General features: G+C 31.3%; 1 protein-coding gene across 6 annotated transcripts in view; it reads right to left on the minus strand.

Annotated features, from left to right (window-relative positions):
• Nucleotides 1–18,468, minus strand: part of FAM76B (family with sequence similarity 76 member B) — a 93,990-nt gene that overhangs the window by 74,652 nt on the left and 870 nt on the right. For 4 of the 6 annotated variants that reach the window (XR_007952100.1, XM_051986840.1, XM_051986841.1 and 1 more), the window contains exons 2-9: nt 18,102–18,166; nt 17,725–17,779; nt 16,590–16,745; nt 15,639–15,838; nt 12,405–12,452; nt 11,770–11,850; nt 10,985–11,120; nt 8,271–8,372 (exon numbers count right to left, since the gene is read on the minus strand). Coding sequence is in view for 5 of the 6 variants with exons in the window: in XM_051986840.1 (XP_051842800.1) it covers nt 8,271–8,372; nt 10,985–11,120; nt 11,770–11,850; nt 12,405–12,452; nt 15,639–15,838; nt 16,590–16,745; nt 17,725–17,779; nt 18,102–18,166 (843 nt within the window). In the remaining variant the exon portion in view is untranslated. Of the gene's footprint in view, nt 1–3,359; nt 6,216–8,270; nt 8,373–10,984; nt 11,121–11,769; nt 11,851–12,404; nt 12,453–15,638; nt 15,839–16,589; nt 16,746–17,724; nt 17,780–18,101; nt 18,167–18,468 lie in introns of those variants that run through there. The other 2 variants (XM_051986837.1, XM_051986836.1) reach the window with 2 other exon arrangements.

Raw genomic sequence — 18,468 nt, forward strand, 5'->3', positions numbered from 1 at the left:
ATCACTTGTTCATATAGATGGGTTTGCCTTGGAAATATTTGCAGAAACCACCTGGGAAGTTATCATTTGAGAAGAAAGGGAAGAAGCAGCTCATCAAATGACCTCATTTTTTTCAGTTAAATATAAGACAAGATCCTTAGCTGAAATGATGGGGCAAAGGGAAGACATGGAAGGTTTGAAGAGAGATGGAAAAGTTCTGAAAAGCTACTCTAGTGAGTGGGCCAATAAATCCATTGAGAACTGCCTTGCCACAATGAGGGCCAGGTGAGATTACACATCATAAATTTGTACTACATTCAATTAGCATGGTTTTGTTCTCTTCTGAGGCTTCGTTCAGTAGCACAAAAGTAGGAACAAAGGCAGCAAAGATGGGAGTCATCTAAAGATGAGATTTGGTAAGCCAACATCAGTAACCTATAGGATAGATGTACAAGGGACTACAGAGAAGTGGGGAACCTTTCTTCTGCCACAGGTCATTTGGACGTTTATAAAATCATTGACGAACCATACAAAATTATCAATTTATAGAACTCAAGTTGTAGGAGGTTGCTGTAACTGGCTTTCAGTTCAGCATCACTTGTGGTTGATTATGCAAACGATTTCATGGGCCATAAGCAGCTGGTAGCCAGAAGTTCCCCACCCTGAACTAGATTTAACTACTTTTTCTGTTCAAGATGAGAATGGAGGAAGAATGCAGTCGCTGCAAAGGTGATGGTCTGGGAAAAAACCAAGGGACTGGAGGTCACAGGGAGGATGGAGAATAGAGTTTAGAGATGGATAAGAGAGGAGGAAGGATAATATGAACAGATAAGGAAATTTCGGAGTTTATGGACTGAAAGAGGTATAACTGATGGTGACACAAGAGTAGTTAATGAAAAATAATTTGAGGAACTAGGAAGTTAGGGTGTTTGAGGGAATATCAACATATATAATGAATTAAACTTTTCAGGAGAAAAAGACAGGTACTGACCCCATTGAGGAAAGAAGGGTGACATTTTGGAGATCAAAAGAAAACAGCTATCAGAATTTTAATTGGGTGACAGAATGAACCTCAAGAAAGTTGTGAGATGAAGGAGTGAAAAAATAAGATTTCAGACATTGGCAAATTTGTTACTTATAGAACAGACATTCTGGAAAACACAGCACAGAGTGGATAACATTAAAGTAGAATATTGCTAGTGTTAGTATTGTTAGTGTGAGAGATGGAAATAAAGGTGAAAGCAGTGAGGGATAGAAAACTGAGTTTGAATAATGATAGTTGTGAGTTTCTAATCACTGATGGGGGAAGGCATGAGAGTGGGTCTTTATTAAAGTTTGATGAATGAGCTCAGTAAATTACCAATAACCCTCGGATTTTGGCCCTAGGGTGGCAATCTTTCAAGATTAGGCAGTTCAGAGGAAGGGGATTAGTGTAGAGGGCAGGATGCAGATGTAATGAAGTTTTTCTCCAGGAGGAAGGCAGGAACAGGCCTAACAGGCCTCAGATATACACAAAGGGAGGCAAGATAGGAAGCAGTTTCTGTCACTCCCAATGAGGGAGATGCCAGATGTGAAGACTGGGGAGGAATTTACCTACTCCAAAATCTTATGGCTGACCCCATCATTCTTCTCAAATTGCTTTCTTAACACTTCTTGATTCCTTTTACCGTTAAAACCAAAAGCCTTATCCCCAGGCCTTAACCATACTGACAACTCCAGAATATTTGATACTGTTGACTATTATTGGACTTTGCTTCTTGGAACCCTTTTCCCCTTGGCTTCCATAACATGTCCTCTACCTCAGACATTCTTTTTGGTTCGTTTTTCCTCCCTTTTAAACATTGGTATATTTCCGTATGTTGGGGCCTCCTCCTTACTTTTCCCTTGGTGATCTTATTCACTACCATTTCACTCATCACTCAAATGACTCCTAAATCAACCCAAAATCTCTAGTCCATTTTCAAGTACTATTTCTACCTGAAAGTCACAGCACTTCCAAGCTGATCTTTCTCACTCCATCACTCCCACAACTACTGACTACATTTTGATTACACCATTCTTTCATCAACCAAATTCTTTATCTCAATAATCTTTAACCATTACCTCTACCCTCATCCAATCTGTTGTTTAGTACAATTGAAAGTCTTAATTCAATCCATCATCTCAGTGTTACCTCATCTATAAAATGAGGGAGGAATATAGACTCTGAGGTCCCTCTAAACTCTGGACCAAAAGTTAATATTTTTTGTATCATTCACTTCTGTGGCATGCTTGTGAAGCCTTTAGATTACTTTTCAGGAAATTTTTAAGTAGATAAAAACGTATGGAAAACATTTATATATAATTTTTTTCCCTCTTGAGTTCATGAATACCCCACCCCCTCATCACCATCAAAATCCATACTCAAGATTCAGGTACTCTTGCTCTAGATTTGTGATTCTCTTATTTAAGAATTAAAAAAGCTGTCAATAAAGTATGGGGTAGGAGTGAGGATGGTCCAATCTTTGCATTAAGTAAGTTTTATAAGGGTTTGATACCTTAAAATATATAAAAAATTGACATATATAAAACCCAATGCCATTTATTCCAGCATGCATAAATGATCAAAAAATATGAAAAATACTTCTCAAATGAACTGAAAACAATAACTAAATAGAATAATGCAGTGAAAGGGTCATAGTAGAAAAGCAAATCAAAACAACTGAGATTTCTTAACACTAAGCACAAAGTTGGATGGGCTTTGGAGACAAATGTACTGTTGCAGCTAGTAACTGGACAAGCAATTGAACTATGGTTAAAAAAAAAATTACTGAAATATTAATGCCCTCTGGGTCAGATGCCAGTAGTGAGAAAATATTCCAAGAAGCAAAAGTCTTGATATATGCTAAGATGCCCATAGCTTGATAAATGGATAAAAATTATGGTACATAAATATAAATGACTCTTACTGTTACATAAAAGTGGAAAAAAAAAACCCCACGAGAATCATGGATTGGTGAAAGGTGAATAAAAGAAAAATATAAACAAATGGAAATGGAAAAAAAAGATAAAAATAAAAACTGAACAATTATGATGACCATAGATGTTTAATTCTTTGCATAGATGAGAGGCAGCCTGTACAAAGACTTAATGATTAGTTTTGTTGAATTGCCTTTTTTTTTGGTATAAGGGACGTCTCACTACATATCACTAAATTGAGGAAGTGGCAAGGATATATATGAAAAAGTTAATACAAAACCAAAAAAAGTTAAAACAAAATTTTAAAAATATAAAAATTCAAAAAAAATCTATTGGTCAATATTATAATGAATGATTTAGAATTAGAACTGAACTAAGTCTTCAATTTGGGGAAAGAAGGAAAAAAAAGATAAAGACGATAATGTTTTTGTAAAGTTTTTATTGTGAAATATTTGATTTAGAAAAAAGTACAAAATGTCAACAGTCAGATGTGTGCAAGTACAGTATTTCAATAGTTTATACATGTGAACAGCTCAACAGCTTCACTGCAAAATGCATATTTAGACCAATACTATCTAAAAAGGACTGCAATATTAACAGGCTTAAAGTACATAAATAACTTGAGCCAAAATGGCTATCACTTGTCAATGCTAATGAACAGCTGAAAACAAGCTAAAAAGCACAATACAGCACACAATATTATCTCCTTACAGATCCACAGTTAAAGAACATCAGGCCATTTTGTCAATATACTACAGATCCAAGACATGATGGTCTAGAACTCAATGTATTTGTTTACAATCTTAAAAAATTTAAGTTTTAAAATGAGGTCATGGAATAAAAAGAAAAAGGGCATATTTAAATTAGGACTAAACACTGTGAAGCCCTTAAAAGGTTTTAGCATTAGAATTTACAAAGCTGTCATAGTCAATTGAATTTCCCGGTGTTCCTTAAAACAAAAATAAAAGTAATTTTAAATTGCAGCAACTTCACAAGTTTGAATGTGAGTGTTATTGAGTGTTACTAAAATGGATGGTTTGCTTTAAAAACTATAACTAATAGGAAATGAGAAATAAGTATGAAATTGGAAAAATACCAGTTATGAAAGATTTTAAATGAAAATAAACATCTTTTTGACTTAGTAAATCTTTTCAGCATTAAAATGCACTATAGTATAGTACAACTTGGGCAGAAAATGCTAAGTTAAAAGCATAGTATGTGTATTTAACCTATGAAGATTATTAAACTTAACGTAACTCTTTCTATATATATGTATGTGTGAATACACACATACACACACACATTTACACACACATATTAAACTTGATGGAAATAAATTGATGCTTTTACTTTCAAGTTAGAAATATTCGGGATATGCTTTACTTGAAAACTAGCCCAACTTTGTACTTCTAAAAAGGGCATATGAAAGAATGAAAGTATGATTCTACATTGAAAAATTTGTGGTAATAAGCTACTAAAACACTAGCCATTTCAAAAAGACTAGTACCACCCACAAACTGTATTGGAAAAAGCCAACCTTTCCAAGGGCAATAAAATTAAAATGTTGGTTTAGATAATACTTTAAAACATTAAAAATTTTTATAATATGTCTAAGTAATAAGAATGTGGTGAGCACAAGTAGTTTGCCCAGAGCAGAGTTGAGCTGGTTTAAACTATAAGATATTAGGGGCAAGAAGTGCTGATTTCATTGTATGTAAATAGTAAACCCAATAGATTGCTAGATTATTTTTAAAGAAGTGATACATTTTTAAAGCAGACCAATTCCATTCAAGGCTCAAAATTATTATTTTTAATTTTTTTTTTAAAAGGCCCAATATATATATTTTACACTAACATAATACTACATCATCCTATACTATCCTTTTGAGAATAATGATTTAAGACACTGGGACAGTTTGATGTGTAAACATCACTGGAATCTATTTGAAGTTCCAATTTATTCAAAGAAAAATAAACAAATAGCTTCAAAGGAAATTTAGAAAACTTTAGAATTTATCCAATTATGCAGTGGTGACTACACATATTAATTCTATTAATCAGATAAAAGTAGACAAAACAGTAGTAAAGATGTTTTTAAAAAATTAATATTCAACTAAGAAGAAATATGTGGAACTATGTATATAGCTAGACATGCAGATTTCTGCACACAAATATGATTCACTGTGGCAGAATTAAAATATAATATTGTCAAAAGATTTAAAATGAAATCTTTTGGAAATGATTGACAAAATAATAGGACCAATACCATCCCCTATCCTACAGACATAAATCACAACGACGTAAAAAATCTATATGTAGTAATTGTTGCTAGTTCTTAATACAACCTCAAGAATCTCACTAGCAGTTTGCATTTTCTTTTTAATGTCTCCTGTACATACGCATTATATACAAACATTTATTAAACATGATCTTAAAAACAAAACCTTATGTACAAAAGACCAGCATTCCTATAAATAAAAACATTAGGTGGCAAAAAGGCACTTGTAAGTAAAAATCTACAGTAGTCTTTACAAAACAAAAACATGTATTTTATCTTGGATACTGTACAATAAATGTTAAATCCTATCAAAATAATGAAAATACTAGGCTACTCATTGACTACTACTAATGATGCAACTATTAAAACATATTTACATATATTTCTGAATTTCATTTAATAAAAGCACCATGATTTCCCTCCTAAATTTATCATATTTCAATAGAAAGTAAAAGAACACAATCGCCAAAAACTTAAGTGTCCATAATATTCCTTATTCCAAAAGTTATATACGCCTAAAATTGAAAACGGATCATCTGAAGTTAGCAATGTCAAACAAAAAAATTGTTGCTTTAATTCTTAAAAACGACATCTATTTATTGCATGTTGCATTCTTTAAAAAGAGCACTATTTTCTGTCCTTTAATAACTGTTTTAATACTATTGCTGGCAAAAAAAAGTTCCTGAATATCAAAAAATTAAAAAGATTCTTCAAGCCAGTTGAAGTATTTTATTTGAATACTTTGACAACTAAAAAAAATGCTGCATTAGTTACAAAAGTGAATAGGAAACACGCCAACTCATTTGGTGTGCAAAAATATGTTTTCTACTACACAGAATTTTAAGGGCTTCACAGAATTATTTGAATTTACAATTTAAGCAGAACACTAAATATGAATATAATTATTTCCTCAAGGTGATGTTAATATACTTCCACTTTTATCAAACTTTTTACCCTTCGACAATGCTGCAACCTGTTTGAGTAGTTCTCTATTTTTGGCCTGTAGTAGACAAAAAACACTTGTGATTAAAAGTAAGGTTTTTGTAATAAAAAAAATTTTTTAAGGATAATTCCATTAATATTACATAAACAATAGCAATATTACAATTTACTATGCAAAAGATTTCAAAAGTAATGTAGAAACCCATGGTTCATTAGCCTTAAGAATGGACTTTTACCACTCTAACAATGTTATTGCTAATAATCAACAACTAATGCACATTATGCTTTATGATTTATCAAGCCCATTCATATATATCATTTCATTTGATTCTCACAAGAATTCTTGAAGGAGCCAAGGCAAATACTGTTTTTTCTCAATTTTACAAATGAGGAAATAGATTCTGTTTAAAGACTTGCCCAATACGTTTTCCAACTCAGTCTGGTTCTCTTCTACAGAATATACCACATGTTTTTGAAACACAAATACATCCTCACTGTGAACACTAGATCCAAATAAAAGGTACTATTTTGTGTAATGTTTTTGGGTGCTGGAAATGTTAAAACCTAAAGCCCACATACTATTCACTACCTGTTTGTTGGTTTCAACCCTCACCTTTATCTGATGTTACCCAATTTGATGGCCCCCATCTTGTTCTCAAGTGACTTTTTTCCCTTTTCCTCTTCAAATGAATTCAATTTTCTATTATTTTAAAGCTTTTTGATAAAATATTTACTATACCCCAGCAACCCAATTTATGTGAGAAATTATGCTTGTTTCCTATAAGAAATTCAAAATCTTATCACTTCTGGCACCCTCCTTTCAACACTCCAAAACTTCTTCAATATTTTGATTTTTTTTTCCCTTACTTCTCATCAATGGTAATGAGGGTTTAAGATCTTATCAATTTAAATTTTGCAAAATTAAAAATCCCAAATAGTTCTATGTATCTTCTGTTTGTGCATGGGTATGTGGAAAATGGGAGAAGAAAAAATCCAACAATTTTAAGACTGAAAAATAACTATAAAGACATCAATAAACTGAAATTTCTTACTATTTAACTAAATTCCTTACTAGCTTATTCTGAGATATTAGCTGATTTTAAAACTTTTTTTTTAAACTTCATTAGAAAATCCAGATGTAAAACACTAGAAGCTGAGAAGTACTTTACAAAAAACCATCTCATTGGTAGTGATAATTACGACAGTCAGAAAGTCTAACAAAGAAGTTTGACTATAAGGATGCAATACATGGAAGATAATGATTGAAAAAATACGACAATAGGTTTTTGGAATTTTCAGGGTTCTGCAGGAGAAAGACCTGCCTCAAGCATTCAGATCCTAACGTAAAAGAAAACAAGTATTGAGCAAGAAATAGTTTGAATCAAGTGATATTACCACAACCCATATACTATCTTAATCTGGATTTCACTCATTGTATTTCTATTAGGTTTAATTATGAAATTTTTTGCAAAATATTTATAACTCAGAGAAGAATTCAACATACAAACCTAAGTGACAAAAAAAAAAAAAAAAATAGAATCACTAAGGCTTTTATAAAAGACAAAACTTGTTGACTACCACCAATGATACTTCTTTCTCCAAATGCATACCAAAAATTTCATAAAGAAATCATAAACAAATTTGGATAGGGGAGTTTCTTCAGGACAGACAGAAGATATTTAATTTTAGATCAAAAGAATTGTCCAGATGGTAAAGAGAGCTAGATGAAGACCTGGAATAAGGACCTGGTAATAAATTATCACTTGTCTTCTTGCATGCTGAAATTTTATCTAGACAATTCTAGCACGAACTCTGAATTTACAATTTTCTCTTTAAGCAACTTTATAAATCGTGGAATGAATCCTGGAATTATAACACCCTTCTCTCCTGCTCCCCATGCTCTTTATCTACAATACTGTGTAGTAGGAGAAAACAATGGAAAAAAAGAAAGAAAAGAGAGATAAAGATAGGGCATGGGAAGAAGTATACACATATGTGCCTAAAGGAAATAAATCCTTACAAAAGATATAAATCAATGAGTATGATAATTTGTACTTTTTTGTTCTCTGCAACTTATAGTTCAAGTAAACTGTACACTAAAAAATGTATTTACCTGTAGTTGTTCCACAGTTTCCTTGTGAGCTTTCTCCATACTGTTCATCTTTGTTCTCAAATTAGATTCCTGGTATTGGAAGTCTGCCTTCAGTTCAGTTAACTAAAAAAACACATCAATATATATGAATTGCCTTTAGTTTTTTTTACAGCATTATTCACTTTTTCTATAACTCAAAGTGGTGATTAATATCAATTTAATGGGTACCAAGATGTAGTTATTTTTTTCCAAGTATTTTGTCAGTTCACAAATACTTAAGTCTTATTAATCAATTTTAATGTTATTAAATGATAAATTAGTAATAGATTTTAATTTCAAGTCAGCAACTAAGTAGGCAATAAGGTTTAGAAAAAAACACCTGTTTTTCAGGGACCTTATAGGACTCTATAAGTCTTACAGCACTTTGGCATTTTTTACAAGCAGGACAACTTATACAGCATACTTCAAGCATGTCATATATGCTGGGAAATACTTCTAAGATTGACTAAGATTGACCTAAAATTTTCCTTCTTCATTTTATTAAAAGGAATTATCACCCTCCCCCCCAAAAAAAAAAAAAATTCTTAAATTTTACATTATTCAAAAAGGAACATTATAACCAAAGCTTATTTTCACAAAAAATTCCATTGTAATTTGTCCATCATTATTTGATATTTTTGCTCGAACTAGAGGTTGGAAAAGAGCATCGAAGTAATACTAATACGTTTATGATTTAAGAAAGGGAAAAAGCAAATTTCAAAATTTTTTCAACTGCTACTTAGATAACATCCATATTTATAAGTCACCTACTTGGTTTCTCACAAGAACTACGTACATCTAGCATAGTCAAGCTGAAAAAAACTCCTAAATATCATGTAAATATTATCACACACATATAAAATATATAGAGATTTGGAATAACATTAAACACATCTTCAAGCTGGAAGGAAGCTAGTTGCAGGTGATGTTTCAATTTTAACTATTATAACAATAGAATTTTCATCCACAGAAAGTTAAGCATTCCCTAATGTATAAATCCTACCTTTAAAATCCAATCCTTTGTGCTATTAGCACTATCATTTAATTACTTAAAAGATAAACTGATGATGAAAAAGAATGGAGAAATTTACAGTCAAAAAGAACTAGTGTCCTATATTCTATCTAGTTAAAATCTTTGACTTAATTGTGGATTAAAAAAAAAACTTTTCTGCTCTACTGGTTCAAACCACCTTACCACAATTGTTAATCTATTCATAGTAATGAATACCCATTGAAACGGGTATTCCTACATTTGTATATGGTGAGTCACATTTGATATACATGCTTTTTTCCCAAACATGTAAATTGCCAATTACATCTTGCTAAATTATGGGAGAAAAAATTATAAAAACTAAAATATCTGTACTGATGTGATGTTATAAAGCTGTAAAAATGCAAAATAATTAAAAATTCACTTCCACTTTTCTTTCTTTGAAATTACAGGTCTTCAAATGAATACTTCTTAATTCATGTTCTAATTAGACATAACAAGTGATACCTTGTTTTTAAAGCAAAAGGTGTAAGGGATTTCCTAATTTAAAAATTATTCAATTAATCTCTATGAAAAGCTTAAAATTAGTTATCAAATAACAAGTAATTATCGTATATTTATATTTACACATATATGATTTTTATAGAGGTAGTTAAGTAGGTTGATGGGCAGAAAGTTGGGCCTGAAGTCAAGAAGATCCAAGTTCAATTTTGGCCTAAGGCATTTACTAGCTGTGTGACCCTGGGCAAGTCACTTAACCCTGCTTGCCTCAGCTTCCTCATTTGGAGTAAGGAGCTAAAGAAGAAACAGGCAAATCACTTTAGTTACCTTTGCCAACAAAAACCCAAATGGAATCATGAAGAGTTGGATATGAAAAACATCTGAACATCATTAATTTACAATTGGCAATCAAGTAAATAGTAATCACCCTATATTTATTTTTGCTTATATTTGAATTTTTATGAAATAAGTTTGCATACTAAAACATCTGATAATGAAGATTCTAGGATTACAAAGAGATATAATAGTAGCTTAAGAATTGTTCTAGGTAAATTCAAGGAGAATAATTCATACAAACACAGTAATATGTTAAACTAAAACCATACTTTTTGAAATCAGTGTACTAAAAAACAGAAATAAGTTCAAATTTAATGCAAATTTTAAAGAAATGTTAATTTACCTAAATATGATAAAAGCACATATGAATTAAAAAGAACTGGAACAGCCTTAAGATGCTATTCTGATTTCACTTCTAAGTAACATATTCATATATATTTACCTATAGCAGAATACCCTGAATCTACAACACAATTTACTATGTTGGCTCTTATACAGAAAAAGTTCCATGAGGATGATTTTTATACTACTGAGCCTCATTGGCCAGATTAAGAAATGTAAATAATTGAAAACAAAAAGCTCTTAAAAAACTCATCTAAATTCACACATAATACTCTTTTTCCATCCATAGAATGAGGTTCACACATTAAGCCAAAATGAGACATTTAAAAAACCTTATACTTCTCTACTGATGCTGGTTTCAAGGAAAACCATCAAAGGCCTTGCTGTTTCATCCAGAGCCATGTACAAATAACCAGCAAAAAATATGACAAAAACTGTCAGAGAATGTCTAATCTTAAATTTGCAACTATCAAATAAGAGTTAAGATATAACAGTTCAACAGATTTCAATAGTGTAATATCCTCACCTTTTTATCTTTTTCTAAAATGGTTTGGTCTCTCTGTTGTAAGAGACGTTTAAGTGACATCACTTCTTCTTTCAGCTGGCTTATAAGGACAAAATTGTCAGTTCCTCCACTATCTGCTGATTGATTTATAGAGCTACTAAAAATAAGAAGTAAAATATAATTAACAGAAGTCCAAGAAAAACAGCATGTGTTCAAAATGCATAAATTAAGACAATTCCACAAACATCCTTAAGGCTAATGCAAAAAAATATGTACCTGACAGAAATGGATGCAACTGGCAAATTACCTTACTAATGGCACACATTACAAATACCTGCAGAAATATAATTCAGTATTAGCTTTTAGGGGGTCAATATTTCTAGCGTAAAGCAATACGCAGCCAATTTGTACAGTAATATCAGTAAATGTTTGGCTAATGTACTATATAATAAATCTATTCTAACAAAACTTAAAAGTTTAAAAATACTTATTGAGTCCCAACTTTCATTTGTCTGAGGGGTACCAGTTAGAAAATGTTCTTTGAAAGTATGTGGCCTTTTCCAAATTATTTATACTTAAAAAAAGATTTTTTTTGTCTAAATAAAGCAGTAGGAACAGTACCATTTTCATACTATTAAGTTTTCATTAAAAAATATCCAATCGATTATGGTCACTGTCCTATGTGATACAAGAAAATTAACAAAAAAGGCTATCAATTTATTTTCCTTTATCATATAGTTGCAACTATCAACCATCATTGTTCTCTTGGGCTGAAATTTCATAGCACTAAAGAAATCCAATTTTACCTATCTCCATTGGATGGCTTGGATTCCAGTTTGGGTTTTTTCTTTGGAGTTTCATTCTGAATTGCTGCAGAAGTTTTATGGCTGAAACCAAATTAAAAATGTAAGTACAGAGTAATAGCTACAAAAATATCAACAGTAAATCTGAAAAATAAATATAAATGACAATCTATCAATAATCATTTTTAAAGTGCTTACTATGTGTTAGGCACTGTGTGGAGTGCTTGGTATAACAAAGCAAAAATATAGCCCCTGTCTCCAGAAACTTTTTCAAATGTGGAGACAACTGAAAAAAAATCACTGAGAGCAGAGGGAAATAAATATGTGAAAGGTCTCCTGCAGAAGGTACAAGATTCGAGCTGACACATGAAAGAAGGTATTTAATAATCTTTAAAAGTCTAACTACTACAGAAGCAGAGATTGGGGAGCAGCTGAAAAAAATATAAAAAACAGACCTGAAAGTCAATTCATAATAATTTTAAATCTCAGTTTGTCTCTAGCTATCGAACTTCAATGTACCCTAGTTTCCTTTCATTTGGAAAATGAAGAAATACAACTAGATTTTTCAGGCAAGGGTTCCATTTAAAAATATTTAAAAATACTAAATTCAAATAGTTCAAAAAATGGTAAACATTTACCTCTGTTTCCACAGTCCTTGCTCTTGTTCTGGAGTCAGACTGCTGATTCTGAAATACACACAATTAACATCTAATAATATCTATTAATAACATTTGTTATCAAAGGAAAACAAAATTAAACTTTTATCAGAATGTTTTTGTCAGCAAAGGAGATTCATTTAAGTTATCAGAATGAAAATTGCAATACAGCCAATTGTAATCCTGTACTTGTCTATACCATTTTTAGACTTATGATTTTCAGTTTAATTTATGAAAGAAACCATGAAAAATAATTTAGTCAAACAACTCCATCAGGCATCTTTATAGGTTCCTAGAAAGAAAGCACAGCAATGGAGAGGTCTTTATAACTTGTATTTGTTCCATCCTCTCCAGACTAAAATCTAATATGGGGCCTTTTAAAAATATGAAAATCATCAGATGGGTACTATAATTTCAAAGTTTGAAAACCACCAATTTAAAACTACAGTTAAAATGGTTAAATCTTAACCATCTGTCAGTTGAGATTTTTGCCCTATTTTAAAGATTAAAGCATGCCTCAGTAAAAATCCTGAACCTGAAGAAATTCTTCCTTACTATAAATTGTTTTTGCTGTATTTTAAATTAGCATCTTTTTGTTCTGTGGAGTTTGGAAAGTATCAATCATCCTCAAGGGGAAAAAACTTTCCAAACAGAATATTTTGGTTTCTCTAATTCTTCTAACTTTTCCTTGCTTTCCTAAACAATTGTCCCAATACTCTATACATCTTTCATTAGTAAGGTAAACTAGATATACTCATCTAGTAAAGATTAAGACCATAATTGGGATAGTGAAAGACTTCACAATTCTAATTTATAATACTGTTTATATATCATAGTATTCTTACTTCTTAAACCACTATGATACAGTGCTAACTCAGTAAGCTTGTTACTCATTATGACTTTTGGACTTTTTTTTTTCTGCTGTACTTACACATATCTAGTCCTTCACAATCTTGCATTCATATACTTTAGTTTTTCTTCAAGTACACTATTCTGCATGTGTCCTTACTGAACTGCTGGGAAAAGAGAGTGGCATACAGACCAACCTGGAAGGCAGCAATCAGAAATTAGGTGGGTCTTTTTGAGCAAATGTGAAGAGCAAGCCATAGGTTTAAAGACACAGTTGTGTATAGTTCTGCAAACTGGTTATAACATCAAACCAAAAGAATCTACTTGTATTAGCATGGCAATAATTATTTTGGTTTTTTTCTGGCCACACTCAAAATACAGACAAAGTAACATCAGTCACATTATCTTTAAAAACAAGGGGAAAAACGTTCTTCTCCACATTCTTGAGAATTATGATCTCACTAGATTACGGTGAATCTGAGGATTCAACTTGGTCTTTGCTTTGAACTTACTTAGCATGCACCTTCTGGTGATCTATTGCTTTAGTTAACTCTACAGACAGGACCCTATAGTCAATTGTGTACTCACCTAATAGTTGGGAGGTCTAGACCATATTTTTTCCAGTTTAATGATGAGAATTTCTTGGGGGACAAAATCAAAAACCTCAATGAAGTTAAATCTTATTAACATCAACTTCCTTGTGTTACTCTACAAGACCTATCATTCCATCACAGAAAAAAATTGATAAGTCTCATAGAATTTGAACTTTATTAAACTAGTTGTTCCCTTGTATCTTATCCTGAGAACATCTATTAGAACAGATTAGGGAGAAAATTAATCTGGTACTGAACTACCAGTATTCAAAGTACTTAGACAACTCTGTACTTGTGATTCACATTCTCCTACCACCCAGAAAAAAATAAAACCAAGTAAGACTTTCAAGCTTTGACCCTTAAATCTAAACACCTTTATGGGAAAAGCCTAGGATTATGAAAATTTAAGGCAAGTGGGAAAGTTGTAATTTTAAGTCTCAATTCTTTAATTCAATCTCATACTGATTCAGAATGTTCGACTATTAGACAAATGCCTCTTTTCTAACCTCTAAACCATAACTTTTACCTAAGTAAAAATATGAAACAAATGGAACATAAATCTGACTTTACAAAATAGCTCCTTGCAAGTCCTAATTCCTTTTTCTACCCATTAGGACATATTCCTAATAAGTACTATACACACACACACACACACACACACACACACACACTTTTTACCATTATTATGTTCTCCTAATAAATATTTTTTGGGAGGGGAGATGGTGAGAGGAGGTAAATCAAACTATCTTCAATACCCACCCAAAGAAAACATTTGAAGGAAGCTTGCAGTAAATTTGAAATGCAAAGTCTTTAGAATGTAAATTTTTCATTCCCTAGTCTTTTAACATTTAGATTTTTCATATGCTGTTTTCATATACGATACGATGTACAAAGATTAGATAATTTTACTTTGTCAAAAGGCCTAGAAATAGAAAAAATAGTTTAAAAAAAGATATAGTATTGCTGGCATCTTTCCCCAATTTTAAAAAAATGCAATGAAAAGATGGAAGTATTTCCCTTTTTTGGGAATAAAGTTCATGCAAACATATCTTTTAAAAGTAGAAAAACACCGCCATTAGGTAAAAATGTGATTTTTTTCATAGTTTAATGTCCTCCAATACTTCCATTACATTCATAACTATTTTGGTTATAAATACTTTTCAAATAAATGACTGTACACTTACACCAGTCAATATCTGAAAAAAAAAAAAAAAAAAATAGGAATTACCCTGAACACAAAAACTTGGTTTTTATTTATGGAAGAAATTTTATTTATTTTTACTCCACCCTCTCTTTTGATGTGTAGTTTTCATATGCTGTTTTTATGAGAATGATCCTAGTGCTGAGTCCAGAGTAATGTATATAAAACAAGGAAAAGCTGAAGCTTCTGACAGCCCAAGTCTATGATCATTTGTTAACAAACTGTTCTTATATTATTATCCCATATTTACTGCCCTTTTCAATCTGTGATTTGAGAATTAGCTAAAAGCAAATTATTCTCAGCCATATTATTAACATCATAACGGTTAGTTTAAAAAAAATCTGAATACAAAAATATTAAGTTACAAGGTGGTGACGGTGTGTGGGGACAATAGGGAGGACATCATCTATACTCTTTAAAGTGTTTGTAACCTAGAAATGAAATATACATGACAAATACCCAAACAGACAAGAAAGATTAAGATTAAATTACACCACTGCTGAGATATTTTCTTATTAGTGCTCAGGGAATTCTTGAATTATACTGAATATATCCTAAATACTAAATACTTACTTGTGGTGACTACTGCTATGACGATGGTGGTGATGGTGGTGGTGATGGTGGTGTTTTGAATGGTGCTGGTCTTTCTCAGTAAGTGATGAGGAGGATGAGTTAGAATGTGAAGAACCCAGGCTCTTCCTTTGTTCCTTTGTCTTCTGTAAAACTCTTTTATAAGACAGGGTGCAAAGCCAGCATAGTAATTTTCCATCAACCTTTTAGAAGAAGATTTATATTAGGTCAAATAAGTCCTAAATGAAATGAAATCTCTTAAGAAATTACCTAAAACTCAAGGAACCTTTCAAAAAGGTTAAATAAAATTATTCTCAAACTTGGAAAACAGAATTTTATAAGGAATTTTAAAATAGGCAGTCTAATGTAACTTCAAACAGATTTCAACATTGCATTGTAGTTTAGTTTTTGATTAGCTTTTTATGTAATTAATTTGAAATGAGAATCAAGTCTCCTTACGGGCAAATTATTCTTCCTCCTGTTCCTGTAAGTTTAATTTTCTATTCCATTTAGGAACCGAAGTATCAGCAGAAACTAACTGCCATGCATGCCATTAACATTTATTTGAGGGCATCTATATACTAGCTAATAAAATATTATATATTTTTCATAACAGTAAAACTCAATTCTGACTGAAAGAATGGAAAGAGATCCATTTACAAATCTACATAAAATCAAAAATATATTTAAAAAATGTTATTACTACTAAGAAAACATCTTGGGATCTACAAACATTTATACTAAAAAATGACTCAAAAAAATGTACAACTACACAAATCACTAAACACCAATTGACTCCTGAATTCAATGTCATCTTGACAATGCTTTATGGGGCTGCAAATGTAATCAGTCACCCAGAAATATACAAATACTATTAATTCCACTTTGAATTCAAATGAGTGATATGGTTATATTTCTGGATATCATAGAACCATGAACAAATAGAAAAATTACCTTTCTTCTTCCTTCCTCTTTGCGATCAAAAGCACATTGTTGTTTGCACTGTTCACAGGTTTGAGGTGGTCCATATTTTTTTTCCGAATTTGTGCAACGCTGACACTTTGTGCCAATAAACGCTGCAATGATATTACAGTATTGACAAGGTTTAGGCTGAAATTGAGAAGAGAAATAGCTTTCTTTAGGCATTTCAATGACGATAATCCTTATAATACTGCAGTGTAAAAATCAAATACTGTTTTTTAACATTTGGGAATAGTGTTCAACAGCTATCTGCTCAACAACCTCTCAATATCAATTTATTTTATTTTGGGACTTAGGAGCCCACTGTTACTCTTTGAAAAAACTGAAATAATATGAACCTAGTACCAACAGTTTTTTTTTTTTTTAAGTACCAAATGTGTAAATTTTAGAAGTACTTAAACAGTTCATTTTTTCAAAAGTACTAAATAATGTGGGAAAAAAAAAGATGAAAGCAAATTCCCAATTTCTTAGTCATACTAAATGAAGTCATGTTTATTCAAGAGTTATACCCCAGAATCATTTCTAAAAAAATCTGTACAAGTGCAAAGTAAACTTCATAATAATTTCAAACATCATTTCATTTTTCTTTGAAGAGAAAACATTTTAGAATCTTGTAGTACCTAAAGTCCTCATAATGAACATCAATAGATTGTCCTGTACTATACTACAGTAAATCTAAGTATATAAGATTAGATAGAATTTTTACTGATTGATATATACTATAAAAAGGTTTTTGAAGTCAAGTCCTTCATACTTTTCTCATGAAAATCGATAGTTTGAAGGGGAAGAAAGATGAGCACATTTCAACTTTCTGCATAAATACTATTACTATATTTGTTTAAATGTTTTTCCTCCAGGAAGTATGGCTTCACAAACTCTAGATTTAAAATGGGCATAAAATTTGTTCATTTCACAGCAGAGAGCAACTTCCTCAATCTGTTTATTCTACATTTAATTAAATTTATGAAGTGATGATTTCAGATGTATCCTGAAACTACTTATGTACCCAAAATTAACACGTTTTCTATGTAAATGCTTTGTCTTTAATATTATTTGACAGGTAATTCTTCAGTGACAAAGTAGAAATGTAAGTAAGGCACAGACTTACTGTCCCAAACTGCTTCACATTTTGCGCACATTTCTTGCAAATTGTGTTAGTTTTGCTGTAAAGAAAAATTCACATGCCAGAATTAAGTTTAAATACAACTTTTAAGCCACTGATATACCATACAGATGAACACATACAGCTGATAGTAATAGATCAGAAATAGCTCAAACCTTGTATTTCTTCAAAGATGTTTTATGAAAATAGTAAATATTGTTTTTCAACATTAATTCTTGGTCCTATTAGTAAAATTTCAACTTAAATTTGAGAAAATCAATTCTTTATAAGAAATAATCACAAAATTGGGATTATTGCCTGTAAAAGTACATCCTGGAGAAGTTTTATAATATCTAAAAGATTTTAACTATTTAAATACAAACCTCTCCTGTTGAAATTCTGATCTGCAATAAGTACATTTTACAATAGGATGTGCAATCCGACATTCCTGCAAGAAATTAATACAGCAGTATTTAGCATACAGTCGAGTCTCTTCGGCAAAGGGGGAAGGAGAACAAACCTCTATAATTTCAAAATAATGTATTATGTTTCTGCAGGTAGAGTTGTATTATATCCTACCATGTAATTATTCAAGTAAAATATACCCTAATTCCTTAGGGAAAAAATGGGTTTCTTTGTGTTTATTATATTTCTATATGTTACTAAGTAGGGTCAAACAGGACGGCAACCAGGTAGAGTCAATTTCAAGGTTTTGTAACCATCTGAAAACGCTTTTACTATTTTGCAATG

This window comes from Antechinus flavipes, chromosome 3 (genome assembly GCF_016432865.1).
Source record: "Antechinus flavipes isolate AdamAnt ecotype Samford, QLD, Australia chromosome 3, AdamAnt_v2, whole genome shotgun sequence".
In the NCBI taxonomy this organism is placed as follows: domain Eukaryota; kingdom Metazoa; phylum Chordata; class Mammalia; order Dasyuromorphia; family Dasyuridae; genus Antechinus; species Antechinus flavipes.